Source organism: Odontomachus brunneus, unplaced genomic scaffold (assembly GCF_010583005.1).
Source record: "Odontomachus brunneus isolate Ranch 3 - 2012 unplaced genomic scaffold, Obru_v1 Obru_scaffold_148, whole genome shotgun sequence".
Classification (NCBI taxonomy): Eukaryota; Metazoa; Arthropoda; class Insecta; order Hymenoptera; family Formicidae; genus Odontomachus; species Odontomachus brunneus.
This window is the reverse complement of record NW_022639598.1, coordinates 458406-485709: the sequence shown is the minus strand read 5'-3', so window position 1 is coordinate 485709 and position 27304 is coordinate 458406. Positions and strand designations below refer to the sequence as shown.

At 40.5% G+C, this 27304-nt stretch overlaps 7 protein-coding genes across 12 annotated transcripts in view; 3 read left to right on the top strand and 4 right to left on the bottom strand.

The window, feature by feature from the left end:
- Positions 1 to 46: 46 nt before the first annotated feature.
- Positions 47 to 5691, top strand: LOC116850520 (odorant receptor 49b-like). The gene is made up of 6 exons (XM_032828903.1): positions 47 to 471; positions 2068 to 2474; positions 2800 to 2899; positions 3189 to 3290; positions 3380 to 3538; positions 5439 to 5691. Exons 1-6 carry the CDS (start codon positions 178 to 180, stop codon positions 5502 to 5504), a joined length of 1128 nt encoding a protein of 375 aa, XP_032684794.1. The 5' UTR covers positions 47 to 177; the 3' UTR covers positions 5505 to 5691.
- A 1306-nt stretch (positions 5692 to 6997) lies between these two features.
- LOC116850523 (odorant receptor 49b-like) lies at positions 6998 to 9504 on the top strand. The gene is made up of 7 exons (XM_032828907.1): positions 6998 to 7180; positions 7358 to 7454; positions 7604 to 7913; positions 8619 to 8718; positions 8897 to 8998; positions 9114 to 9272; positions 9355 to 9504. Exons 1-7 carry the CDS (start codon positions 7049 to 7051, stop codon positions 9412 to 9414), a joined length of 960 nt encoding a protein of 319 aa, XP_032684798.1. The 5' UTR covers positions 6998 to 7048; the 3' UTR covers positions 9415 to 9504.
- On the bottom strand, positions 8768 to 13731 carry LOC116850514 (probable cytochrome P450 12a5, mitochondrial). Of its 2 annotated transcripts, none has more exons than XM_032828885.1 (11): positions 13559 to 13731; positions 13062 to 13337; positions 12583 to 12694; positions 12397 to 12519; positions 11998 to 12139; positions 11643 to 11890; positions 11220 to 11403; positions 10989 to 11155; positions 10788 to 10866; positions 10494 to 10703; positions 8768 to 10076 (listed from the first exon to the last, which is right to left on the bottom strand). In XM_032828885.1, the coding sequence occupies exons 1-11, from the start codon at positions 13713 to 13715 to the stop codon at positions 9966 to 9968; spliced, it is 1809 nt and encodes a 602-aa protein (XP_032684776.1). In that variant the 5' UTR covers positions 13716 to 13731; the 3' UTR covers positions 8768 to 9965. The 2 variants fall into 2 exon arrangements, with proteins under 2 accessions (XP_032684776.1, XP_032684777.1); XM_032828886.1 differs by having other exon boundaries at positions 13107 to 13337.
- Positions 13732 to 14245: 514 nt separating this feature from the next.
- LOC116850522 (H2.0-like homeobox protein) lies at positions 14246 to 18010 on the bottom strand. Of its 2 annotated transcripts, none has more exons than XM_032828906.1 (4): positions 17423 to 18010; positions 16861 to 17070; positions 14597 to 14784; positions 14246 to 14460 (listed from the first exon to the last, which is right to left on the bottom strand). In XM_032828906.1, the coding sequence occupies exons 1-4, from the start codon at positions 17586 to 17588 to the stop codon at positions 14284 to 14286; spliced, it is 741 nt and encodes a 246-aa protein (XP_032684797.1). In that variant the 5' UTR covers positions 17589 to 18010; the 3' UTR covers positions 14246 to 14283. The 2 variants fall into 2 exon arrangements, with proteins under 2 accessions (XP_032684797.1, XP_032684796.1); XM_032828905.1 differs by having other exon boundaries at positions 14255 to 14460; positions 14575 to 14784.
- A 1488-nt stretch (positions 18011 to 19498) lies between these two features.
- Positions 19499 to 21586, bottom strand: LOC116850528. The gene is made up of 4 exons (XM_032828925.1): positions 20872 to 21586; positions 20534 to 20698; positions 20017 to 20300; positions 19499 to 19898 (listed from the first exon to the last, which is right to left on the bottom strand). The coding sequence occupies exons 2-4, from the start codon at positions 20685 to 20687 to the stop codon at positions 19761 to 19763; spliced, it is 576 nt and encodes a 191-aa protein (XP_032684816.1). The 5' UTR covers positions 20688 to 20698; positions 20872 to 21586; the 3' UTR covers positions 19499 to 19760.
- Positions 21214 to 23757, top strand: LOC116850527. Its single transcript, XM_032828924.1, has 4 exons — positions 21214 to 21346; positions 22080 to 22342; positions 22454 to 22567; positions 23341 to 23757. Exons 1-4 carry the CDS (start codon positions 21265 to 21267, stop codon positions 23602 to 23604), a joined length of 723 nt encoding a protein of 240 aa, XP_032684815.1. The 5' UTR covers positions 21214 to 21264; the 3' UTR covers positions 23605 to 23757.
- Positions 23758 to 23803: 46 nt separating this feature from the next.
- LOC116850526 (centrosomal protein of 164 kDa) overlaps positions 23804 to 27304 on the bottom strand; it is a 19850-nt gene continuing 16349 nt past the window's right edge. For 3 of the 4 annotated variants that reach the window (XM_032828918.1, XM_032828920.1, XM_032828922.1), the window contains one exon: positions 23804 to 27304. The gene's annotated coding sequence lies outside the window, so the exon portion shown is untranslated. The other variant, XR_004379365.1, reaches the window with a different exon arrangement.

Below are 27304 nucleotides of genomic sequence, written 5' to 3'. Positions count from 1 at the left end.
AATTCGCACGTTTCTTCCGTGCGTTGAGCGCGAGGGTGGTAAATTAAATACGCGTTCGTCGTGCTATGCGTTCGCCGCCTCGTCTCTTTCTCCCTCACGAAAGCTCAGGCGAGTCGCGTGCGATACGCGCGTAAATCGTTAACGAACACCAAGAGGGAAGTTTCAACGATTGTTCTCATGGCGGATACGCGAACCTTAGAGAAGCTCATTGCGTTTTTGAAGGCGGATCTGTTGTTCGCTTGTTGCTGGCCGTTACGGCCGACCGCCACGACATGCCAAAGAATACGCAACAAAATATTCCGCTGGCTGTCCGTGCTGCACGGCATGGTCATGGTGGTCGTGATGGTGCACACGATCTACAGCAATCGCACGAACGTGTTTCTGGTAATGAAACTGTGCTGCGAGTTGTGCACTACCGTCGAGGTCCCGTTGCAGATCGTTTGCTACGCGATACAGTATGATCGACTGCAAGTAAGCGATCGGCGTGCGAACAGTGTCGTCTTGGTTATCGTGTCAGATCGAATATAACGGAGATAAAATGATATCTGTTGCTATTCGTTCTCTCACGACAACGGAACTGACTTCGTGCGCTTCGTTATTATCGAAATTCTCAATTGCAGCAACTCAATTAGATTAACCCTTTAAGGCGCATAATTCATGGAACATTCTAGTAACTTTTTTTAATGAAATATTGTCGAAACACTCTAAATAGCACATTTATAAAGTTTCAACTGCCCGATCCTAAGTGGTCTCTATTGATATCAGTGATACTTAAAGAGTTAATCAATCTTTAGAGGATTTTCATGCGAATTAAAATTTAAACGATTAATGACATTGCGTAAATTTCGCGCTCTTAGATGTGTAATTATTTCATGGTTTTGTCTTTAGCTTTGTTATGTGTAAGCACATGCCGCATGCGTGTTAACTCGTCATTTTTAAGGATTATTATGCATCCAAGCGTGAGAGAATGCGACGTACCAAAAGTTGCACGATTCTCTGAGTGACGATACACGTCGTTTTGTATACTCCTTGATTGTATCCCTTGAATATTTATTGTAAACTATTGACATTTATTTTAGCTAGAGTTATTGGAATTTGTTTGAGGGAATTAACATATTATTTTGTTTTCAGCGTTGTCATGATTATTCGACTGTCTTTTTTTTCTTAAAATGCAGGCGTTTAAGTAAAAGTGAGTTATTTGATTTATAGGGTACGTGATAAATTGAATAGCGGGGGGATTTGGATAATATTAAGCGTTTGCGACAATTTCAGAAAAATACGAGACGCCTTGTTTTATGTTTGAGATTAGTATTCTATATATTCATATTTTTATCCTATATATTATATTTTTCTGAAATTGTCGCAAACGCTTAATATTATCCAAATTCCCCCGCTACTCAATTTATCCTGCTATACCTTATTTAATTGTATGAAATTTAAAATTATGCTGCAATTCTAAATAGAATCATAAAATTCATAACTTGCTCTCGCAAAATTCGTAAGAACTTATGAGTAAATTTACGATTCTATACGTACTATGTATCGTACGATTATTTGTAAATATGTACAATTTCACGATTAATTTACGATATTTATAAATAATCGTACAATATAGAATACGCATAGAATTGTAGATCTATTTATAAGTTCTTACGAATTTTACGAAAGCAAGTTACGAAAGTCTTACGATTCTATTTAAAATTGCAGCATTAATTTATATTAATAATTTGATATTTGCTAATTTGCTACTTATAATTTATATTTAATATAAATCAAATTGATATTGCTAATTTGATTTATATTTAATTCGATTCATATTGTGTTTAATTTCAAATCGGATCTTTATCAATTGTTCTGTAAAGTTTAAATAGTTCCCCTTTAAACAGTTATTTCCTTCCAACAATATTCGACTAGCGAAATATAAGTTGCATCCTTACGATTGATCAACAATGTGTTAGATTGCAATCACATTATTAACAACCGGCCTGTGATATGAACGATTATCCATTTAAGTTCTTACACCACGGACCCGTTTTCGCTTAATCGACAATGGCGATTCAATTGCAGTATGTGATTTACGAATTGGAGGATTATTGCAAGCGGGCGAAACCAAAGGAGAGGGAGGTCTTTCACCGTTACATCGACAACTGCAAATCGGTTTACGTGTGCTCGATTTGTGCCTTCACCGTTACCGCTCTGCTGCTCACCATCAGCCCCCTGGTTGAACCCCATCCGTTCCCTATGGACGTCGAGTACCCGTTCAACGTGGACTATCAACCTTTGAAAACCATCATTTATTTGCACCACATATTAGTCATATATCAGAGCTACACGCAGGTGTGCTCTAACATCTTCGTCGCGCTTCTCTTGTGGTTTGTCTCGGCGAGGTGCGACATACTGTCCGAGCGATTTCGGGCAGTCACGAAATTCGAAGAGCTGCGCGCGTGTGTGGTGGAACATCAAGAATTATTGGGGTGAGTAACCAGTTTCTATTTAAAAGTCTGTCGTAAAGTCTGTTCAAAGTTGAATCGTTCGAGCGACGTTTCACATAATGTGACGACGAGAAAGCTCGAGATCAAAGACTTAATCGTTCTCTCTCTTGTGCTCATTACTACTTTTGATATCAAAATAATTTTCATTGCTCCTCGAAGCGTAGTAATATTATAAATTTTGCATAGATTAGATCTTAACGTTCTTTGGTTTCCACACTGATACTTGAGACTTAAACAATTCCTTTTGTAATTTTCATTTTAATAATGTGATCACTAGGCTTTAGTTTAGAAAAAAAAACATTTTTAGGTATGGGAAGAAAGTGTCTCTCTCTATTCGTTACGTAATGCTAGCGTCTTTAACTGTCAGCACGATAGTGATCATTTTTACCGGTTGCACTTTCCTCAGCGTGAGTATAACACTTGATATCATATAACAAGAGACCTAAATACAAGAATAATATTTAACAGAGAAAGGAATGTATGTTTTTAAAAGTTTTGTTCCTTTAAGCACCAAACATTTTCGCGATCTCTACACCTTGTTTTAACGCAAGTCTCTTTCATGCCAACATTCCATCCGGAAATCACCCTCATACGCATCGTGTAGACTCACGTCGATTTCGAGAACACGTCTGTGTCTTTTGGTGATAACACAACATGCCGCAGATTTAAATTGTACGTTGTAAATGTTTCCGATAGCGACAACCGATGGCTGTGAAATCGACATTCTTGATCTTCTTCATTTCGTCCCTTGCGAAAGTGTATTTGTGCGCATGGCCGGCCGATCATTTGTTAAGCGCGGTAAGTTACGCTTGTGTAACAAATGTGGAACGCGAAATGCGCGAACGTGACAACAGAACTTCGGTGCAATTCCGAAATTGACATTTTAGAGCATGAATATTACGCACGCTGCGTATGACTCGATGTGGTATAACAGAGAGGTCGCCTTGCAGAAGAATTTCGTATACACTTTGTTGCGCGGCCAACGTCCAGTAACTGTACACGTACCCTGCATGCTTCCGACCGTTTCGTTAAATTACTACGCATCTGTGAGTCCCTGATCTTACCGTTAATTTTGTCGATTGAGTTACTTTCGCAATCCATTCTATGCTAAAAAAAAGGAAAAGAGAAGAAAATACACTCTTGCAGTGTTATTATACTTATCGGTTTGGTATTATCGTTTGTTTCTATCAATTTTTTATTTTTATTATTTTGGAATGTGTAAGACCCGATCTACAATAGATGGAGTAAGGAGTACGAGTAGGAGTAAGACGAAATGGAAATAATTTATTTCGCTTACTCCCTTACTCCAGTTCTTACTACTTAATTCAGGCTTACTCCATGTGATGTAGACGGGAAAACTTTTATGCGTCGTCTACAATGGCAGTAGGAGTAGTGGTGATAAATAAGTAGTAAGTAAATGGACCAATCATAATCGATTATTCTTGAATCGTGAGAATGGAATTGGTCAATTTGCTTACTGCTCATTTCTTACTCCTACTCCTACTGCCATTGTAGACAACGCATTATTGGAATAAGGGAGTAAGCGAAATCAATTATTTCTATTTCGTCTTACTCCTACTCCTACTGCCATTGTAGACAACGCATTATTGGAATAAGGGAGTAAGCGAAATCAATTATTTCTATTTCGTCTTACTCCTACTCCTACTCCTTACTCCATCTATTGTAGATCGGGCCTTATAGATAAGTTACTCAGTCACTTACGTCTTAATTGGTTACGTTTCATAGGGATACGTGTTCTCTAATACGATCATAGACATAGTAAGAATAGACTGAGTGTTAGGTCCAAGACATAATGTCAACGTAGAACGAGAGAGAAGACAACGACTGTATCCTCGTCTCTTTCTAATGAGAGAAGGTGGGGATAGTTTCAAGTCTGTGTATGTGACTAATAGACGTGATTTATCTTACTGCGTTGGCGCACAGAGAGAGAAGGAGATACAGTCGTTGTCGTCTGTCCTTTTCTACGTGTGCTCTATTTCTCTTCAAAACTCTTCTTCTACCCCCACTCTTAAAAAAAAATCGAATGCTCGATTTATTCTTACTATGCCCTGGTTTACATCGTGTACTTGATACGCGTACTAAATAGTAAATTTCTATTAGATAATCTTAATATAATACTCATCTTAGTATAATACTCATCAACAAAACGTATTGTAATGATTGACTGCGTCGTCGTTGATATGCATTGTCGATATTAAGATTATCTGATAGAAAGTTACTATTTAATACGCGTATTAAGTGCACGATATAAACCAAGTCTATGTCTATGAATACGATACGACACATTTTATACGACACATCACTTATATGATCACTCATATACAGGGTGTCCCAGATTACCTTCACAATTTCTCGTGAGAACGTAAAGTGGATTGAAATGAACACAAAAGTCCCACACCGTTTTGCGATGTTCTCAATGATAACCGAGAAATTAATTGTAAAAGATTAAGGAAAAACGCACGTCGAAGTGATTGGTTGAAGGAGGAGTACTCACGTCCCAGTAATATAGCAGGCGGATGTCAACGCGCGGCGAATGGTAAATCAACGCGCCACTGTCTGTGCTTATATCATTGCGATCCTACGTCTTGCCGCATCGCGCCAAGGCGAGATGTAGGAGTGTAGCGATATAAGCATCGGCAGTGATGCGTTGTTTTTCCAATCACCGCGCGTTGACATCCGCGTGCTATATTACTGGTTTCGCGACCTCTTCCGACCATTCAGCGCGCGTTTTTCCTTTTAATCTTTCACAATTAATTTCACAACTATTATTGCGAGTATCGCAGAAAGATATAGGACTTTTGTGTTCATCTCAATCCGCTCTACAGCCTCACGAGAGTTTGTGAAAGTGATCTGGGACATCCTCTATAAAATATAAGAAAAAGAAAATAGGAAACATTTGTATACAATGTTTTCAATAATTTCTAGTATGTCACGACTGCCTTCTCCTACTTGACCAGTTTCCGAGTCTTACTCGAGGACGACGACAATTAGTCGAACAACGCGCCGTACGTTTCACCCTGGACGAGTATCTTCTGTGCAACAATCGTGTCCGGACAATCGAAAAAAAAATCACATTCTCGAATAAAATTAACAGCGAGGAACTTATTTATAATTAACCTAAATTAAGGATAAAAAAGCACGAATTAATGTCAAACAAAGCTGTTGAAGTGTTAGCTAATAAAATGTGAACAACGTATTGCCGTGTGTTTTGTCGTATCACCGCTGATTCCAAGAAATTCACTTTACTTCATTTCTGTAACTCTACCACCTTCACCGCAATCGAACTAGCTCGTACTCGCAGCGAGGGTTCGCGCGGAAGCCCCCGTGTCTCACCGCGAATTATATCTCACAGTGGTGAGCTTAACTACAAACGAACGCGTGTTGTTACGCAATTACGTTCGCTTTACCGCAGTGAGTGAAGGTGGTGCGTCGGCAACGTTATATTCCTTGCGTATAATTAATTGAACAGCTCTTTCATACGAACGGGGAGTGCAGTCGACGGCGAGGTGTCTAGCAGAGGAGTGCGCGAGTCCCTTCACTGAAAACAATTTCCCCGGCCAGTAATAAATCCACAATAGCGATAGCATTCGAAATCGCAACACCGTGAGCCTCCCCTCGGTGTTCTGTCGATGATTTCGATGGAATAATGAACAACGCGGTAGGTAAAGCGTCTGGAAATAAGCCACTTGGTATTTCTGAATGCAGAGAGGTCTCTGCGATTCCAGCCACGATAGGTCTGTTTTTTTTTAGCTGAACTGCCTGCTGAACTGGTGCGGACTGGTGCAGTAAGTTAGAGTGAAACAAAATACATTTGTCTTACTCCAACTTATTGCACCAGTTCAGATAGTTCAGCTGAAAAGAACAGACCTCATGTGTTGCTTTCTAGTCCCGTCCGATTCTACACACTTGTGTGTGTCTCGTGTTAAAATATTGCACAGCTATAGACGGATCATGGGAGCTTGAAATATTAAAATCGAATTTTTCTACAGTTTCTCTCAATTAACTGTAGCGCTAATCGACAATTAATTCAATAATAATTAAAATAAACTGATATAGCCGCGGTCATTTAATCGACCGGTTGAATTAGAATTCAATGCAATCGTGTCTAATGTCGGCGTCGTCTTGAGAGCCTCGCTTATGCATCGCGCATGTTGCAGTCACCCGCAAAATCACACGGCTGTTACGATTCACATTGTGTATACCGCACATTCATTATTCGGTGCCTCGCGAGTTTCACGCAGACGCGCTCGGCGTTTACGGATAGCGAATAGAGGATTGGAGAATTATCTCAGGGGATATCGCGAAGGGGTGTTCGGAACTCGTGCCGTGTCAGTTCCTGGATTTCTGGTCTGGAGAGACTCCGTGTTATGACTGCGAAGCAGAAACTAACGCTGGATGGAGTGTTCGTTTTCCTGAAGATTTACCTGACGTCCGTCTGCTGCTGGCCACTTCCGAAAAACGCGACCACGTGGCAGAGACTACTTCGCAAGGTCATCCGGTGTTTTTGTGTCGCAAACTCTACGTTCTTTTCCGTCATGGCGACATGGACGATTTATGAATACAGCGACGACTCGCTTCTGGTGATGAAGTTGGGCTGCCAGTTGGGCGCTATCTTGCAAATCCCGCTGCAGATGATACTCTTTGCTGCTCAAGACGAACGTCTGCAAGTAAGACTTCGCGTCCGTGTCGATTGGTCGCGTGACATTGTTCCGATAATGCATGATTAGACGAATTAGAAATTAAGGAATGTCCAAAAGACTGTTAGTGTACATATAAAATGATGATAATATGAAAAATATGAAGAAGTGTGAAAGAATAAATACGTATAATATTGAAAAATGTAGCTCATAGTTTTGGAGATGGAGGATTACAATCGGCGGGCCGGAAAGTACGAAAAAGAAATTTTTCAACGATATATCGACAAATGCTGGCTGTTTTATGGTATGTACGCGCAAAATTTGAATTATTTTTGTTATATTTTTAATTATTAAAATGTGTCGTGTCCCCAAAAATTCTTCTCCTACGACCACGTCTCGAGTGAATCGTGAGCGCTATTTGCGTTACTTTTTAGACAATAACGATTACCGTAGGTATGATGCTTACTTTGCTGATGATGACAGCCGCCGCCGTGATTTTCACACCGGTATTTATGCCGCAACCGTTCCCGGCCGATGTGAGATATCCGTTTAACGTGTTGCAACAGCCGTTCAGGACCATCATGTACGCGCATCACATAGTAATTGCTTTTCAAAGCGCGATGCAGGTTAGCGCCAACACCTTCCCAGCCCTGCTGCTTTGGTTCGTAGCCGCGAGATTCGACATCCTGTCCATGCAACTCCGCATGGTGACGGACGTGAAGGAGCTGATCAAGTGCACGCGCGAGCACTACGAGTTGCTCAGGTACATGACGGAGGCTGTGAATGTTACATTATTTTGCGTTAAGGTGCATGAATTTAAAAGAAAATATTGGATTAACTACACGGAAGAAAAGCTAATCGCAAGATATCACAGAGCAGAGGACATCCTTTAAAAAAATCTGTATTTGTCGAAACGTGGAAGTTGTAGGGAAGGGAGTCGAGAGACGAAGAGAATTATTTTAAAGAATGAGAGAATAATTTCTGAGCGAGCACACTACTGTCAGCGATGCAAGATGAAATATGAATTGTCTTAGATAACATAATGCCTAAAATTGGGACATAAGACGTCTTAAAGATAATCTTTAAGACGCCTTAAAGATATTTATACGTAAATCATCTGAAAGACATCTTAAAGATGATCTTTAAGACGTCCCGATTTTAGACATTATGTTAGTCTGGGGCTGAAATCGCGCTCTATAATTCTACGATATCGCGTCTAGTGCGATATAGCACTTTCTGGAGCTGTATTAATAGCGGTTACTTGAAACTTGCCTTAAGTAAAAGTTGAATTTAGAGATAGATGTGAATCTTTCAGCTAAATCGTGATTGTAAACGTAATGCCGCATATATCGTGTGTGACTCAAGTAGAGAACTTAAACCTAACTCTACATTTATATCTAAATATTTCACGTGAGACAAATTTCAAGTAACGAGACACGGGCCCTAAAAATAAATCATTTGTTTGCAGGTACGCGGAAGAAGTGGCGCTCGCGATTCGTTACATAGCACTGTTATGCGTAACCTTCAGTACTGGCGTTGTGATATTCGGTTGTCTCACTTTCATGAGCGTAAGTATCGTGTGACGCTGGAACTTCATTGCGTGTGACGTTGCACGAGTCTCGCGTTTGGTTCACTCACTAGCGAGCGATTTATTCTACACCGTAAAACTTACCGAAACATTTGTTTTCTTTTATTGATGCATTAATATTTACATACGTTGTTTTCTCGATATTTGCGCGTGAGTAGCGTTACTCGTGGTCGGTAAAGGCTCAGTTTCTCATGATGGCCATGTGCGGTTTCATGGAGCTCTACATGTACGCTTGGCCAGCGGATAACGTCATCAACACGGTTAGTCGCTCGAATAATACGAGATTGTTGCAAGATCTACGACGTGTTGCTGCACGTTGTAAGGTAGAGGTGACGATGTTCTAATCGACGTTCGCTCCTTGAATGTTCTCGTTAGAGCGGCGACGTCGCGTTGGCCGCTTACAGTTCGCCGTGGTACAACGATGACCTGATCGCGCAGAAGATCCTGATTTACGTCATATTGAGGAGCCAACGTCCAGTCACTATCTCGATCCCGTGCGCGTTGCCGACCTTGTCGATGAACTATTACACGTCGGTACGATTCCAGCAATGTCAGTGGATTAATTCAGGTGATGATTTGGCGAATCGCGAATAACATGATGTTCATTGTCTTTCAGTACATTTCGACTGTTTTCTCGTACATGACACTCATACGTATCATAATGGATAACGAATGAGAAAAGTAACGAGTTACGCTTAAGGTAAGAATTCACTAGTTGCATTTTCACGAAATAATTGTATATAGAGCTGTGTGTGTGTGTAGTGTGTGGTCACGAAAGAACTGTAACTTGTTAATAAATGTGTCCCAAGGATACTTTTGTGTATTTTGTACTTGAAATCAACAAGATTACATGACATCAGTGTAAACTACAAAAAAGACATTTATTTTGACGTACAGCTCGCAACGACAATCGATACAAAGTTGCCTTGCGATTCTTACGTGTTAGCAAAAAATTGATTCGTATCGAATACAAACGTAAAATACACGCTTCGAAGTAACTCTAAAATTATTTTGCCGATAAAACGATACGTAAGGTGTAAGGTAAAACGCGGTGTACGCGATTGATGTATTCGTATTCACCTCGTTTACCACAAACTTGTTTACAGCAGCATAATCCTGTGTAATGTAATCTGCATGAAAGTACTGTATGAAAGTCGATTCATTATTTCGCTCTCTTTCTGAATATTTCCAATTGTCTTGAGAGTTCCAGTATGACTCTTGCTCAACTTATTTCCTGTCTACGAATCGGAAGCGTAATGGCCGATTCGGCACGTTCACCATGAGAAATCGACTTTGGATATCGGCGTAATCGTACTCTATCGCGAATTCTCGCACCAACTGGAAAGGAAGATGAATGCATTCGATAGTGTAATAAATAATTTTTCCGCTAAAATGAAACGATTATATTTTTGTGTCGTTATAATTTCATAAAACAATGTGCGCAAAGGATGGCAGAACACCAAAACGCATACGTTATTTTGAAATTATTACGACATAAAGATATAATCGCTTCATCTAGTCTAAAGGCCATCACACACAAAATTCCGCAAGAACTTAAAACGTAAGCGTAAAGAAATCGACCAATCCCAATCGAGCACTCGGCTCTTCGTAACCCCTCCATTATTACGAAGAGCCGAATACTCGATTGGGATTGGTCGATTTCCTTACGCTTACGATTCTTACGGAATTTTGTGTGTGATCCTTAAAAAATCCGAAATTACTTTATTACGTTCACATTAGGTGAAATTTACTGACCTTCGCGATAAGCAACGTCATTTGCGTCTCAGCCATGTTTCTACCCAGGCAGGATCGCGCGCCGTATCCAAATGGTAGACACGAGTACTCCTGATAGAAGTTGTGCGCGTGCTCGTCCTGATTCAACCATCTCTCCGGCCGGTACTTCTCGGGATCTTCGAAGAGCTGCTCGCGCTGCGACGTTATCTGATTCGCCATTATAACGAAAGTCTGCACAAAATGAAAATTATTTGTCGTACTTGCGGGTCGTTGTTTTGCGTCACGCCCGCAATCGAAGTGCAATCTACGACTCACCCCCTTCGGTATTGTGTATCCATGTAACGTGATCGGCGACGACAATAATCTCGTCAAGTAGGGAAATGCAGGTCGCAGTCTTTTGTAAAAAAATATATTATTTCGCACGTAGTAATACCGATGCATGAGCGGTAAGTCTTCGGGAAAAATGGTTTCGTTCAATTTGTGAAATACATTTGATTATAAGAAGAATGCTTTTACCTGAGACTTTCTTTCACGCATGCTTTTAAATATGGCATATTCTTCAGACTTTCCCTCGTCAAGATGCTTGCCCTAGGTGAAACGGAGATTATCTCGTCGTATAGCTGCTTCTGCGCCCTGGGATTCTTCGCTAGGAAGTAAATCAGGAACGCCTCGCAATTGACGACCTAAAAATTCACACCGAGACGGTTATGTTTTTACAATAAAGTCGCGTTGACTTTCAGGCCTTACAGCCTGAACGCCCAAGATCATCATGTCCATCAAGAGGGTGGAGATGTCGTCCACGTGGATACGCTGTATCAGCATCTTCTCGAGGAGCGGAGCACCTTCCTCTTCTTTCGCGGATCTTTTCTGCTCTGGCAGCGATAGAGCCTGCAATTTGTTCTGCGCTCGGCGAATGTACTTTCCGATGATTCTAAGAAAAGACCCGTCGTTGAGTAATTAGTGTTTCCACAATGAGCAAAATCAACAAGTAACATACAGATAATGTCAAACGAGTTAAAGAAATTGATCAGAGCGAGATCTACAAATGTAAAATTACGATACAAAATGTGTTAAAATATGATTACAATTGTCTTTGTACGACTAATATAATTAAATAGAGAGATACGATCGGTAAATCTTCCTAAAATTCTACAAGATCGCTCGACTCACTCGTTAAGGATGTCACACGTTGAGAAGAGCCTCTTGGTAAACGGAGTCTCGAAGAATCTCCATACCTGAAACCCGGTCTCGCAGCGGCTCATGTACGTGTGAGCGGTGATCAGTGCATTAATGACCTTCGTGGTCTCGTCCACCGACCTCGAGGTGGGATCGAGGAAGCCAAGGTGTTTGTTGAACATTGTTACGTAGAAACATTCTATACCCCAGGCGGTGAGATCCCGGTGAAAAGTCGCCGGCACCTGCCGATTTGACTCAACTGAAATACTTCTCCAGTTCAGCAGGCTCAGACAGGTGAGTGATTCCGTCACCCCAGCTATTGCTTATTATTCATTAGCGTCCAACAAACCTCGTCTTGTCGATTGCATATTTCACGAATCCTGTTAGTGAATTCTCCGGACACCTCATCCAGTTTCTCAAAATAATTCCAGACAGCGTCGTTGAACGGCTGATCAATTTTCCTTTTTACTTCCAACCATTCGGAACTTTGCCTGACATTTCATGAGATTTTCATAATTATTATACCTTACATTGTCAAATGTGTCTTACATCACGTGGATATAACAAGGTAATAGGAAACATGTAAATGTAAACAATACAATGAATAGAATTTTTTCTTAAAAGTTTCTCTGTAGAATGAAGTGTGACAAGAATATGATTTTCTTGTGAATTTATATTTAATTTATAAACAAATAAACAATGTTTTGATAGTCGCGTTCATATGTGAAATTAATCATGTCGTGCTTACAGCGAGAACGCTCCGGCAGAGCGATATTTGCGATGATGAAGATGGTAATGTTGAAGAATGTCGATGCCGCTGCGGACAGGCGACTCACTCTCCTGCTCGAGAACTTCCGCTATATGCTCAGGCCTGAAATAAGACCAGCAGATTAGCATTGTGGGGAAAAAAGTGCACAAGGAACGTAACATTCACCTGTGAATCATGACGATATCACTAACAAATGGCCCGTTGATTCGCACGACGCATCCATACTCGTCAAACAGGTACTTGATCGGCGTGATATTACGATTCCAGGATAATCGTCCTGTAACAAACGCGTCAAATTGTCAGAATATGCCTTTTAATTTTCAAGATTATTATTACGTTTCTACTTCACTGTTCAACAATAGTGAAAAACACAGGAACATGTAATTTATTATAAATTTGTCAATTCATGCTCTTTTCCTAGTATATGTATGTGTAAATATAAACAAGTTCCGCGCTTGTATTTTGCACTGCATGTTATTTCCAAGGTCCAGGAGACAATTCGCACAAAACCCGAAGAGCTTGGAAAGTTCACAAAACGCAGTTCGTTTCCATCTCTTCGCCTGACGGCACAAAATCTTTCGCGTATCTTCGATTACGAAGACGGCTGTTCGGATTTTGCGCGGCTGAACTACGAGGAATCGTACCCTGGGTGAATTTGTTGATTAGCAGACTGCAAAACAGTTGCGTACCCAGCAGCGGCACGTATCGCCAGTATTTCTCCCAGAGTTTCAATATCGCCGGTCCAGGAATCTCCTCGAACGGTAATGGCGATTTATCTGCACGCGATATCACTTTGGTCGCAGGAATGTCGAAGTCCTCAGCGGCGATCTCAGGGCTTGCTTCCAACAATGGCGCCGCCGTCGAAGAGGTCGCAGTCGCGTTCACTGCCGGAACCGCATGTGGTTGCGACATGGATGTGGCTGATAGCGAGAGAAATTAGATCGCGCCACTATTTTGAGCGGATTTATACTTTCATTCGCTTATTACAACAATTATTGCTCGAGATAAACAATTTTTACGCTTAACGTATTCAATGTGTGAAATATTCAATGCCTGTTCAAGCATCTGGCTTAGCTTATTTTGCCTTTACATTTAGTTCAATTATGCAATTAAATTGGAGGAAAATTATCATTTCTCTTACATATTATGTTGTTCGTGTTGAGCGGCGAGCATTTCCTTGCCTCGTCAGCTGTCAACGTGTCCGCCAGATTCGTCGTTGAGCGATAGAAACAGCTTCTGTACGCTTGCAACGAGAAATACCGAGCCACGAAGGTGGATCTCATCAAGCAACGCATCATTTCGCAGTGAGCTTGCCTTGTTCATGCAATTTTATATTACTAAAAAAATGCGTTAGCCTTTATTATGTCTAAGATCGTTTACAAATACAGACGCAAATCCATGAATGCAGACATGTGTAATATATGGGAACTTGAGAATTCACACATACCTGTTAATGCAATGTACAGTTCAGAAAAAACGTAGCGTTCGTGAAATATCGGAGACAGCGGCTAACCTATTAACGCCTGTGTTGACGATGCGAAAAGAAATAACAATATCGTTGCTAAGGATTGGAAAAATTGAAGATCAACGCATCGACGATAAGTTCATTCTGCTGTCAATGTACAAGTTGTCGCGAAATTTTCGATTTAACGAATGTCGAACGTCAGAGGAAGATTTATATTTTTCCTATACCCTTGAACGATATAACACACCTTGCTCTTTCTTCGTAACAATTTCTTTATTATATTATTAACATTCGTTAAAGTAGCAAAAATATCAAAGATTAATTCGTTACTGATTCTCTAAAAGACGAACGATTATTGAATGCACCTCGGGAACGGAATTGTCGGCACACGCGCCAAAGTCTCATAGATCCACGTCAATCTCCACGTCCTCCTCGTCCTCTTGCTGCGTCGTGCCTGTAGGTTTCACCACTTTCTGGGGAAAGTCCTTCTGCGTGGAGTCCGGACCAGCCAAGGCAGGGTTCTCGCTTTCTCTCGTGTGTCGCCATTTCATCCGACGATTTTGAAACCAAACCTTGACCTGACGAAACAAATTGAACTCTATTTCCTCCGTGGACATTGTTTCCTTGAAAAATTCACGTTGTAACAGATCACGAGGAGCTTTTCGCTTTACAAGATATTTTAAGCTGCTCACAAAATTTCCCAAGTCGTACAACCTGTGCGTCAGTTAGGCCTAAAGTCGCCGCCAATTGTCGTCGGTCGGGCTTCGTGATGTATTTTTGCAAAGAGAATCGCCTCTCTAAGCCTTTCCGCTGCAATGAACTAAACACGGCTCTGGACCACGATCTCTTCCTGCGCGTGCTGGTTTCCGAAGAGCTCATCGTAGAGGAGGACGAAATTGATGCTGGAAAACAAGAATATCCGAATATACTTAATAATATTAAAATCACAAATAGATATTGATCCAAACATTAAATTTCGTAAAGTAACTAGATCAATGGGTTTAGAGATAAATTATGTCACATAATCCGATCAGATAGACTTTATCGACATTGATGATACATATTGAGAAATATCTCAGTTTCATATTTACAGACCTGGTATATTAACTGAGAATATTTACTGAGTATATCCATTTCGCCAATATTATAATGTTGCACACTTAAGTTTTCCATATGCAGCTATTTAGACCTTCAAACTTTCTTTATCACGTATCTATAGTGGTGGCGATCATTTTTCGCTGGGAGGATATGCACAAATTCTATTAAAAATTGTCCCTTTATTTTTAGTAAGTTATAAAATACCAGGTATATAAATATGAAACCGGAATTTTTGTATAGAAAATACACCTTTATTGTATGAAAATGATAAAAAATATTTTATTCGAAGTATTGCCCATCGCTAGCTATACATTTTTCTCACCTGAAACAGTAATTAAGATTCTCTTAAAAAATAAGTAAAAATAAATATCTTCGAAAATAATGAAAATTCGTGCGAGATCGCGCTTGGAGAATATTCACCGTGCAATACTCAAAGGATTTTACGCCGGACAGAACACACAAGGGGAGAAATTACGGATTAGGTGGAAGCGCGTGGTGAGAGAAGTAAACGCTCTTAGTCGGACGGGGTGTCTGTTTCCACAGTTTTCGGTCTGAAGAAGCTCCCAAGATGGGGTACTTCGGGCTGATTTACAGCCGTACGAAAGTATACAACATCTGCGTGTATTTAAACAGTGCGGTACACCCACTCGAGCCGAATCTCCGAATAAATATTCGAACAGATATCTCTAACATCACAGTTATTTTGGGGCTTTTATGCTGATCCGCCGGCGTGAATCTCTAACCCGTAGACTCTGCTACATTTGATCGGTCGTACCGTGCTGCGCACGAATAATTAATGCTTTAAACAACTATGTTAACATTACGCAAAATATAGATGAAAGTATGTATTAACAAAGTAAAGCGAAAATCGTTAAGACTTTCGGCATATTGTTGAGTCTCAAGTACTCTTAAAGGTCGTTCTATATTAGTTGCAAATCACAAGATCGTAAGAAAATTTACCAATCACAGTCGATCGTCCTTCTTATAACCAAAGAAGAATTGACTGTAATTGGTCAATTTTCTTGAGACCTTGAGACTTGCAATTAATGTAGAATCAGCTTAATGCACATCACGTATTTAATAGGTTAGAGATCGATTTGACTATATTGTATTTACAGTATGATTAATTTTAATAATGCCTGAGAGGCTCGTCTTGTTATATATGTTACTAATATTGTGGCGGCTAGAAAAAGCGGAAGCCGTCGGATTTTAGCTAACCGAGAAAGCGCGCACTGAAACCGCCGTTTACACTGTGCATAAACGCTCGATGGCACTTAAGATGTCGTTTAAACATAGACAGGAAACACGAGAATACACTGACACGTAAATATTTTGCCCTACTTGCCCCTGGATATCGGAGGGACAAGACAGTGTGTCCATATGGTAACATTTGTCAATGACGTAACGCGCGACTCACGATCGTATCTTTTTACTTAAAGTGATCTTACGCATCTTCTCGATGGTTAATCGCGCGATCAATATTAATTGATCAATTCATCAATTTATTAATTGCAAAATATATCATAAATCAGTATTAATTGATCAACTCATCAATTCATTAATTGCAAAATATACCGTAAATAATATACCTCTATTGTAGTTTGCCCCTTCCCCTCCTCGTTGTTTTAAAGCTCTCTTTCGTGTTTCTCGATTTTTCTCATCATTCATCACCGATTAAAATTTCCCATGTAAAAAAGTTAATAAGTTACGAGTTATTTTACGTAACTCGCGTCAACTTTGAAAAATAACTGGCATCTCAGCGACTTGAAACGAGATTTCTAATGTTTTTTTTTAACTGTTAGCTCAGAGTACAAGGGAAGGATAGAAAAGAGGTCAGACGGATGATTCAGGTTTGGTATTCAATGCAGCTTGCGACTTACTTCTCGGTACGGGACGCAACGGTGCCGGCCGATATAAAGTTCCTAAACTTTCCATTATTCCGATATACGGTGCTGGTGTGACACCTTCGGGTAATGACGAATGAGCGTGCGGAAAAGATGTGCAAGCTCTGAGAGCTTCGCATCTTCCGCAACTTCCGACGCAGGGGCAACGTATTGACGGCATTTGGATCGGCAGTGGCTTAAACACATCTGTCAATAAAGAAAAATGAAGAGTCAATCTTAAGAACGTAAAATATCAAATATAGAACAGAAACATAAAGGAACACACGAATAATATTATTGAACTACATATGATGCGTGCAATACACAGAGTCACACGACATAGAGACACGCATTGAAAGTTATAATCTGGTATGTATATTAATTTAATTAAACACATATACAAACATACATTACTAAACTAATTTTTTATTTATCCAAAAACATTCACTCGATAAATCGATCGTCAGTCGATTTTGACAGCCGAATATAATTATATGAGTAAATTATATGAGTAATTCTACGTAGTTCTGTAACATGTACAATTATTGTCACGCTTTACCCGTTTTCTTAGCACAGATCTCGTTCGACAGTATGCGGTCCACACCAAATTTCAGCTGCTTGGAACAATTGGCGCTGTCCACGACGTGGGTGTTAATGCCGTTCATCTTCTTCCCCGTGGATTTCAGTTTATCGAGAGCGCACCCGGTGCCGTCAATCGCGCTCATGACACTACTCGGGAACACGCGTTCTATATACCGTGCACTCACTCATGTAGCGTGTAACTTCGCAATGAGAGTCATTGTTAAAAAAAATAACGAAGAATGGATTCCAATAATAAGGTTCGTTACAACAAATTTGACTTCTTCACTGCTCACTTCGTGAATCCGTGCTCCATTTTACCTGCTCCTGGTGACACTGCCATTAAGCACTCGCCCCAACGAACGGAATTGACAATAAAAGTAACTTATTGTCAACAACAAATGTGATGTTTAGCTTAAGAGAAGAACGAACTTAAACGTGAATTCGGAATTATTCTATCGCCGACATCAATTCGTCACAGTAACAAAAAAATGCTCTCTCCCAAGAGAAAAAGAACCGCGGGACGGCGTAAAAGTGAATGAGCGAACGAAACTCTGCCATGTTGAGAGGAGATCTCCGGCTGAAAAAAGATCAGTTCGCCGTCAGCTGTAATTTAGCCGGAATATCTGGATTGGTCCACGAAGAAGCTGGTAGGCGTGGTAACGAGAGATGGGTCTGGCTACTACGATGATCTGTCCGGATGTTGCGGTTACAAGTGACCGAGGTAATATTCTCATCCAGATTTCAATCCACGTACACGCGTACGCATGCAATGGGAGTTTGTCCTTTTCACGTTCGCGGTCCTCACGTGCATGCACGTTTGGCTATACGCGATGTAAATGGACGTAAAATATGCACACGCATTTTCTGGCACATCGTTCAGCGACTAGCTGCTGATTAATGCTGCTTGAAGTAGTGAAGTATAGGACGAAATGAGAGTGAACGAGAGTGAAATTCTCGTGGAGTATTATAGGAAGAGGATGATTAAAATGTATAAAATGTATATAATAAATAATATTAATTACAGAAATAATTTTACCTCTATAATTTATTTCTTATGTGTACGAAAAATAAAATAATTTCTTCTCGCAACATTTGCGGAACTTCGCGGAATATAATCTCGTTTTCGTTGACACGTCTTTCACGTCCCAAAATAACGACCGTGAAGTACGGGATATAACAATCTGTCGAGTCATCGTAGCCGCTTAATCGGACGTCATTCGCGTACATTGTCAAAGTACGAATTGAACGAACACGACGAATGAGAAACTCAACATGTTAAATTAGGAAATTAAAATACCTGGACACTTTTTACACATTATCCTCTTCCACTGATTAATTGTATTATTCTGATATACAACAAACAACTTCAATAAGACTCTTATTAGAGGTGATTCAGGTACTTCAATTTCCTCTATTATAACAATGTAAATGAATTTAACATGTTAAGTTTTTTATTTGATGAGTTTTGTTCAATTCGTCCGATTAAGCGATTACGACAATGATTCGACAGATTGTTATATCTTTTCACGGTCGTTACTTTCGGACGTAAAGGACGTGTCATCGGAAACGGGATTGTATTGCGGAGTTCCGCAAATGTTGCGAGAAGAAGTCGTGTATCGGCGGAATAATGGTGGAGAGACAGACGTATGGTCGATGATATCTCTGGAAACCATATGGTTATCTTTGCGTGTAGGCCTACGGAGTATACAGTCACTTAGGTGTTTATTTGAAGAGCCATGTTTGAAGCTGCCTCTCTACCCACACGCCAAGAATATTCTTGGCGGGATACATACACATCGCGGTCCTCTATTCGATTTTATTAGGTTTTAGGATTTTCAAGACTCCGCCGGGATTTGCGCGATATTAAATCGGGTCGATATCAAATATGGCTTCGTGACTTTCGATTGAACCGCGAAAATAGGGAGAGAAAAACCTTCGAGAACGTATCGATTCAAATCAATGCGAGTTTCCCTATGACGATTCAGGAAAATAAAGGGAGACATTAAGATCAAAGATGGTACGTCATTGTCATTTAAGACTTTATTCCGTACGAAAGCTACATATATTATTGTGTTTAAATATAACGTAAAGTAGTATCTTCCACTACTCCAATCTCTTTTGAGTAACATTGAGTCCCAGCATCACACCTAAACTTGCATAAAATTGTGAAAATTTCGTCTAAACATTGTAGCATAAGTCGTACTTCTCTTCAACTGATAATAGTTACGAAGCGTAAGTAGCATTTGCCGATACAATCGCGAGTAAATAATGTATCTGTATGAGACGCAGCATCTCTACGTCGCAACGATTTGCGTTCACTTATACAAGGCGTAACTTCTCGAGAGCATGATCATCCCCTCGTAGAGTCTGTCAGTTTCGAAGTTGTTCTCCATCGGATCGAACATCAAGATGTTCCGTTTGGGCCGGTGCAGCTTTTGCAGACTTTGCAGGTTCTACACAAGAAGAAAATAATTGGTCGTTGCGTGCACTATCAAGTTGATATATTCAAAGCGGATCGAATTATTTTCTACGTACATACGTTAAACCGCGATAAATCTTGCGGATAGTTACCGAAAATACGACGACATTTCCGCCACCGCCGTTCGTGTTGCGACGAATCGCCATTATTATAAGCGTTAGAAGATAACCGCCGAATGCGAGAAACGACAGTGCCGTTATCGCCAGCTGGAAGATCTTCGAGATCTTCGTGTCTTTGCCTTTGTCGTCGTAGTGATCTTCGTATCGACGCGTAGGCTTCTTCGTGATTGCCTTCAGTGGCAGAGCCATCGGTAATGCCAACGAAAATGTTCTACTGGACATGTCGACGTCCTCGCTTATCTCTTCGTCTATGATATCTACAGGTTATGAATATTATATATTAAATGGGATAAATGTTAAATTTGAAAACTTTTAAGTTGCTATAAGAGATAGTCGCGCGATGATGATATCGTTTGCAAAACGATTTTAAACTGGATCCTAAACCGGAAATATTCATATACTTAGGAATGCCCTCGATATCGCTCTGAAGTGAATACGAAATCTTCAAGTGCGAGCTTTATTCAAAGGGATTGTGCGACACAGTGATTACCGTTTCCGCACGCGAGAGAAGACTTAATCTGAATCAGCTTGTCCATTGGTAATTCGCTTAAGCTGCGAATCTCGTCCAGATACAAAGACGACTGTTCTCCGCACGTCGTCTGCAGAGTGCAAAATGCACAGAACGTCAGCAAAATGCGATGCATAGTCGAGGGTTCTAAAATTTGTGCTAATTAAGAATAAAGTTAACGAATTCGAATTTTTTTTTAATTAGAGGAATTATGTAGATCGCGTGTAAATAGTTTGAAAGCAGAATTAATCGCGCTCGCGCTCCATGTCGTCTACCACATTTAAATCCAAGCCGCTTGGAACACCACGAAGTACACTCACCTTTTTCACAAAGTTCGATTTGCAAGCACCACGGGTAACTTCCGTTTGTGATCACTTTTCGACCGGATTTTCCGCGTTCACCGCGACAGCCGACGCTGAACTCGTGGCGTCACTTCCAACACCTTCGTCGTCATCTGGATCGACGTTTTTACTGGCTTCCAACAAGGAAACGCGATCAGATCGTGCCGCGGGACGCAAATACCGTTTCCTCGCGCTTGGCTGGCGAAGCAAGAAGGGCGACAATCGCGTGGACGGTTGGCTCAACGGGGACTTCGCTCGGGACGCAGCGAGATGGAAATAAATGCATAATTAATGCCACAACACCCGTTATGACTCGCTTTACGACGATCCTCGCTGTAGTCTCAGTACCGTCCGATAGTTGGATGCGACGCAATGAAGTCGGGAGCAGCGTGTCTCTTTCTCTGCGTCCTCTCGACGACTGTGCTCGATGTTGCGTACCTCACGAAGACAGAAGGTGAGAGTTTTTGACATATTAAAAAGAAAATAACGTTTTGCACGTACGCGCAAAATATTACATTAAGAATCGACCGATTAGACCCACACAATGTAGCGTTCAAAATCGAGATATAAGACGTCTTGAAAACGTCTTATATTCCGACGTCTGAGAGACGTCTTTAAGATGTCTTTTAGACGTCTCATGTCCAAATTTTAGACGTTAAAAACATCATAAGTCCCAATCCAATATTCTGTTTCATTTTTCATTCATAAAAATTATCTTTGAATAATAAGGATATATTTTTCCTTGCTAAATCACATATAAAATCTGTTGATACAATTAGCTTATCTTCGTTTAACTATGTAATAAATTCGTTTAACTATGTAATTAACTATGTAAATTTCATTTTAAGATTTACATATCGAAAATAAAAATCTGCCAAAGAAGAATGTTATCTCTTTCTTTCTGTATATATTTTCTTATCTAAAAATGTTTTACATCGGTACAAGTAGATTATATGTTGTTAATACTCACCGAATAAATATTTCTGTAGGAAGATATTGTTACAAGAGCAAAGAGTTAGAGCACACAAAAAATCTTAAGCAGTAAGAAGTAAGCAGTAAGTAAATTGACCAATCACAGTCGTTGGTTCTTGGAACGTAAGAAAAATCAGCGACTGTGATTGGTCAATTTGCTTACTGCTTACGTTTTTTTGGGTGCCATGGCCCTTACCGTGCATCTGTGGTCTCAGATGTTCTAGATAAGATAAAGACCGGATTGCAGTACGCGAGTAATTACTTGGAGACGGCTAAGGACATTGCCGATCTGGTGTCAAAGAGCCTAGGTCATAATAAGCAGAAACAGAAGCAGAAGCGAGGAGAGGACGGAGACGACGAGGTGAAACAGCCGTTCGGCCCGTCGAATCTCGTTTCCGCGTTCTTCCGGCTGATCGGACTCGATTCGCCCAAAGTCGCAGCGATCGCAGTCAACAGCTTCATATTTCTCGCACAGATGGTACGAATAATGCCAATAAACGTGAATATAAATTGCTTGAATTACACGACATCGGTTCTTCTTTCATTGTCCAAAAAGCCCGGCATTTCGCTCAGTTGTTTCTCCCGACAGATAAGCACGTTGCTTGGAGTGAAATCGCCGCAGGGTAACATCGCCAGAAACACAAACGACGCAGTACTAACCTGGGATCCTGTGAAATTCATCTTGGAAAACAAGAACGATAAGGTGAGTCGTCACGAATGTGACACTGGATAATTTCGATCCAAATATAACAGAGTAACGAACGCGAAAATTATTCCTATGCTTAGTTAATCTGGACTAATGGTCTGGAATTTTTCCGATTGATTTAAAAAACGAATCTAAGGTCCGTATTAACAATTACTACTTGAGACTCGTCTCTAGTGACACTCATGTTTGAATTCAGAGTCAGATGAGAAGTTCTCATTTGAATAGCGATTGTAGATGTAGGATCTGTATTAATAGTCGTTGCTTTGAGTAGAAGTTTGTCTCACGAGATACTCGGATTTTTATTCAGAATTAAACTCAAGTTTCTTTCAATTGAATTACACGACTTATGTAACTTTATAGCCGCAATCGCGATTCAACTGAAAATTCGAATTCAACTCTTAACTCTGAACTGAAATATAAGTATCTCATTTGAGGAAAGTTTCAAGTGACGGCTATTAATATAGGCGTAAATATCACATATATTATAATTCAATTGAAAAACTTAAGGACTCTAAGTAAAAACATGAGTACCTCTTATAAAACATTTTATGTGAGACAACTGTTAATATACGCCTAAGGCCCAGTTCTACAACCTCCGTTTAATTTTAACTACCGGTTAAGTCTCAACAATGATTGGTTAATTCTGATGAACTCTTCTTAACGCTAAATGCGATTGGTCAAGTCCAATGGAATAACCGGTCAGTTAAGTTAACTAGAAGTTGTGGAACTGGACCTAAAACGTTCACATGCTCAATCGTTACACTCGATAGGTCCAAAATTTAGTGGATCAAGCGAGAGACGTGAATTTACCAAATCATCTGATCGCGCGAATCAGCGGCTCTGATTCCGCCTGTATCAGACTGCTGCTTTGCAAATCATCCCCAGTGATAAAAGCGGCGCAGACCTCCCTCAATAATAAATCGCGGCACGGTATGCGTCGAATGACTGCATGGCTACCGTCCAAAGAGGAATTCGAAGCAAACAGCGACGAGTGTGAGGACAAACATACCGATTGCAGTCTGTTCCCGTCATGATAACGATTACCCGTGCGAGGAAGCGGAGGAAACGACGGTGAAACGTTTTGCGTGCCCGAATATCCCAAAGGTTCCTTCGTGCTGTGGTTAATATATCCGATATAGGAATGTGCATATGTGCGTGTTGGTGTATGTGTGTAAGTGTAAATGTGCGCTGAGATCAAATAATAAATACTTGAAACAGCGCATCGCGCTTTGCTTTCAGACATAATATGGTTTCTTTCTCCTTTTTACAGAATACATACTAAAACTGCTTTAGAAATTAACAATGTTCTTACACATGAAAAGAAACACGCATCGTAAACTATACTCGATAATCGAACGATAACTTAGCGATAATGAGTAACAATTAGTTGCAAATCTGTTACATGTACAAATTTTATCGTGTATATTTACATTGTCGCGTTGTGCAGGAGACCCTCGATATATTTCGATATTTTCCGTGGCACGCATTTCGTACGCGTGTCATGCGAGTGCGCAATAATTACCTCGCACGACACAGGGCGATATGAACAAAGGGACAATGTTGTGGAAGGTAAATTAGAATGAAACTCGAACATACGACGCGTACTGTAACCCTTAAATTAATACTGACGTTTCCTGTGGATGCACGGAAAATATTTCACGATTCAATTCACGAGGACGGTGCTAATGTAAAGAATCACGACACTTTGGAATCTAGAGTTTTATTCACCAGCACTTCTATACTTGAAATTAGTCTCCTTCAAACTATAAAAATATATGAAATATATATCACTGCAACCCCTGCTTCAGTCCGTCAATATAATCATTCCTTATCTCTCGACGTATCCTTCACCCCACACGATCACATTCAATAAAATTAAGCTTTCTTTTTTTCGCAACAGTTATAAACGTAAGTAAAAAGAAAAGACGAGCGTTTTATATAGTAATCGTAATTGGATATAATCCTCATTGCTAGATTGTCTATCCGTGTTACTTCATCTTCCTCTTCGCGAATTGATTAACGTTAAGACATGCTTGTCGAGTGTTATCACTAGTTAATTTCTTTTGACAGTATATATGGCACTCCGAAAAATTAATTACTGGAATCTATCATGCAATATACCGATGACATACTTGTGGTCTTCGAAAAAAATACGCGCGTCTCTCATGCATTTGCTACGAGAAGTGTCACGAATTCAAATTATTGCGCTACACTCTAATTGAAATACTACGCGAGATAGTGTGTAAAAGTTGTACTTGTAGGTAGTCGTATCTTCCAGCGAAGTGAAATTTGTCCTAGTCTGAAATTAATTAATTGCACGTGAAAATCACATAAGGTATGCTCCTAAGCTCTACCCATCCCTCCCGCTGAAAACACACGACCAGTCGGCGTTACACGTTCTACATTCCAAAGTGTGCAATCTTCGATTAATCTACAGCATATATCTAATGAGATCACGATTACTGTGACACAATCTATACGCCGTGGGGTTATATCGTCACTTTGTTCTCTTTCTCTCTCTTTCTCTCTCTCTAAGGATCGATCGCAATCAGTACATTAGAGTAGTCGACGTTAGAAATTCGATCGACCGTGAAACGTTTGGCATACATTCGACTCTTTAGCACGCGACTTTACGCGACACACTCACGCGGTGCGACGTGAGCCTGCCGTTCCATCTAAATTCAGAGAAACTTTTGGCATTTGAAAAAACGATCGTTTAATTATAGAGGCGTTTTGCCAGAATCGCGCGCGACATTCGCGATCTCGCCGACGATAGTCTACGAAATAGTGATGACATTACTAGCATGATACTATCTCGCCGTTTCGTCCTATTGCGCGCGCGACGCGCGCTTACAACGCAAACACCTGAGAAATTTGGTATAAAAAATACAAATCACCGAGGGAGATCTACGGGAGATACGCTACCGTTCGCGACGAAACACCCGCGCTTTTGATTCGAGCTCCGTAAAAACAATCTCAAAAGAAGTCGGCGGTCAGAGCGTCGCGCGCGATCGTGTGTAGTACGACGATATACCATATATTCTTCTCAAACGCGATTATAATAATTTTATCGACTATTTAGTGTATATATATATAATGTAGATATATTATATATATTATTTTTACAACGTTATATCGGATACTAATCGAAAAATTGATCTCGAAAATATACAGAGAATCAACAGACTGTCGAAAAGACGAGGGGGCCGATCGTTTTATAACACGTCGTCGCTTATACATATATCGCCGCCAGTAGCGTGTCGTATCGTGTCGTGTCGAGCCCACACAATGTCGAAATATTTATTTACAAGAGAAACGCGTCCTATATCCACATAAAGATCCCGTGCACGTAGACACGTGAGCGCGGGCGTCCGCGCACGCGTCCATTTTGTATCAATTTACAAACTTTATACGTAACAGCGTAGTGTACGAAGTTTATTATTAACAGGAAGTCAATGTGTGTGTTTTAATGTGTCGTCGCGCGCGCACGCTGGTACGCAGAGCCGGTCGAGCTCAAAACACGCTGGAAGACGAGAGGCCAACACCTCCGGGATGAGTCCTCGAGAAAGAGAGAGAGTCTCTTCTCGATTGTCACTCTTCTAGCGTGGAATGTAAAATTCACCTTGTTAACAACGCAATCGTCGCTACTTCGCTCCGGAAGATTCATCCGGGAAGCAAAAGCCTCACCACGCGCGTTGCTTCGCTCGAACTAAAATATGTATATATGTATGTGTGTATGTGCGCGTGTGTGACATTCATACTTATTGCATACTTACTTCCGCGTGTTATGGCTCTGTATCTCATGAGACACCATTACGAAACGATTACGCACCGTTAATCCGCAAGATTTGAGCGGAGGAGGAGTATCCGATCGTATCTGTCGATCGAGTCGATTCTCGGTCCTCATCAAAGCGCGACCAGTTATCAATTAACGTTATCAATTATCATTTAATCCGTAGGTGTCGTCGTGAGAAACTGAGCGCATGACTGCGAGTCTGCTGTGCATTTCATTCTTCGTCCTTTGCGCTCCGCAAACGTGTCCAAAATCGTTGTGGTTCATTCAAAACCACTATTGGGCTCAGAAAAGATGTTTTTTTTAGTGAATGTTCGATCATGAAAGATTGTTGCGGAATTATATGACACGCAAGTGTGACAAATCTTACCCGTGGTACTTAAGGATTAAAAGTGCGCCGTTCTAGCTCAGTAGTCCTCAACGTCTTCAATTTTGTTCTTGTCCATATGTAAACTATCTATCGCGATATACTTGACAGTCTTGATTGTTGACTAGGCAAAGAAGAAAACGGGATTCGGAGCAAGAAGCGAGCGCGAAATCGAAATCCTGTACGTTAGCGCTTCAGATAGGATCACTAGTTCGAAGAGACCTGACGAGCTTTAACAAGAGAGAGAGCTCGAGAAATCGTTTCCAATTCTATTGAGTTTCTAGTAGTATAGTAATTCCCGCGAAATGAACCGACGCGAGCAATATATTGCACAATAAACGATTCTATAAAAATACTACCCTAATTAAGAGAAAAGGAGAGATAGATAGATAGATAAATAGATAGATAGATAGATAGATAGATAGATAGATAGATAGAGAAAGAGTATCACCGATTAAATTGATACTGTCTACTTTTCAGCTAGTTACATAATGCAAACGGTTATCCCAGAGAGAATGAAGATCAACTTCGCGAAAGAAAAGAAATTTGAAAGATGAAGCTTCCCCCCCCCCCC

What these genes read in the sequence shown, in the direction of transcription:
- LOC116850523 (XM_032828907.1), top strand. Translation starts at nt 7,049, where the DNA reads ATGGCGACATGGACGATTTATGAATACAGCGACGACTCGCTTCTGGTG. An exon ending in CAAATGCTGGCTGTTTTATG is followed by an intron (nt 7,455 to 7,603) that starts GTATGTACGCGC and finishes CGATTACCGTAG; the next exon opens with GTATGATGCTTACTTTGCTG. An exon ending in CGGATAACGTCATCAACACG is followed by an intron (nt 8,999 to 9,113) that starts GTTAGTCGCTCG and finishes TGTTCTCGTTAG; the next exon opens with AGCGGCGACGTCGCGTTGGC.
- LOC116850514 (XM_032828885.1), bottom strand. Translation starts at nt 13,715, where the DNA reads ATGATGCGTTGCTTGATGAGATCCACCTTCGTGGCTCGGTATTTCTCG. An exon ending in TCTGCCGGAGCGTTCTCGCT is followed by an intron (nt 12,140 to 12,396) that starts GTAAGCACGACA and finishes ATGAAATGTCAG; the next exon opens with GCAAAGTTCCGAATGGTTGG. An exon ending in TGCGTGAAAGAAAGTCTCAG is followed by an intron (nt 10,867 to 10,988) that starts GTAAAAGCATTC and finishes TTTTTACAAAAG; the next exon opens with ACTGCGACCTGCATTTCCCT.
- LOC116850520 (XM_032828903.1), top strand. Translation starts at nt 178, where the DNA reads ATGGCGGATACGCGAACCTTAGAGAAGCTCATTGCGTTTTTGAAGGCG. An exon ending in TACAGTATGATCGACTGCAA is followed by an intron (nt 472 to 2,067) that starts GTAAGCGATCGG and finishes ATTCAATTGCAG; the next exon opens with TATGTGATTTACGAATTGGA. An exon ending in GAACATCAAGAATTATTGGG is followed by an intron (nt 2,475 to 2,799) that starts GTGAGTAACCAG and finishes AAACATTTTTAG; the next exon opens with GTATGGGAAGAAAGTGTCTC.
- LOC116850522 (XM_032828905.1), bottom strand. Translation starts at nt 17,588, where the DNA reads ATGAGCGCGATTGACGGCACCGGGTGCGCTCTCGATAAACTGAAATCC. An exon ending in GATCTGTGCTAAGAAAACGG is followed by an intron (nt 17,071 to 17,422) that starts GTAAAGCGTGAC and finishes CTTTATTGACAG; the next exon opens with ATGTGTTTAAGCCACTGCCG. An exon ending in GTTGCGTCCCGTACCGAGAA is followed by an intron (nt 14,785 to 16,860) that starts GTAAGTCGCAAG and finishes CTTGTTTTCCAG; the next exon opens with CATCAATTTCGTCCTCCTCT.
- LOC116850527 (XM_032828924.1), top strand. Translation starts at nt 21,265, where the DNA reads ATGAAGTCGGGAGCAGCGTGTCTCTTTCTCTGCGTCCTCTCGACGACT. An exon ending in GTACCTCACGAAGACAGAAG is followed by an intron (nt 21,347 to 22,079) that starts GTGAGAGTTTTT and finishes CTGTGGTCTCAG; the next exon opens with ATGTTCTAGATAAGATAAAG. An exon ending in TCATATTTCTCGCACAGATG is followed by an intron (nt 22,343 to 22,453) that starts GTACGAATAATG and finishes TTCTCCCGACAG; the next exon opens with ATAAGCACGTTGCTTGGAGT.
- LOC116850528 (XM_032828925.1), bottom strand. Translation starts at nt 20,687, where the DNA reads ATGCATCGCATTTTGCTGACGTTCTGTGCATTTTGCACTCTGCAGACG. An exon ending in TTCTCTCGCGTGCGGAAACG is followed by an intron (nt 20,301 to 20,533) that starts GTAATCACTGTG and finishes CATAACCTGTAG; the next exon opens with ATATCATAGACGAAGAGATA. An exon ending in GAAATGTCGTCGTATTTTCG is followed by an intron (nt 19,899 to 20,016) that starts GTAACTATCCGC and finishes CTTCTTGTGTAG; the next exon opens with AACCTGCAAAGTCTGCAAAA.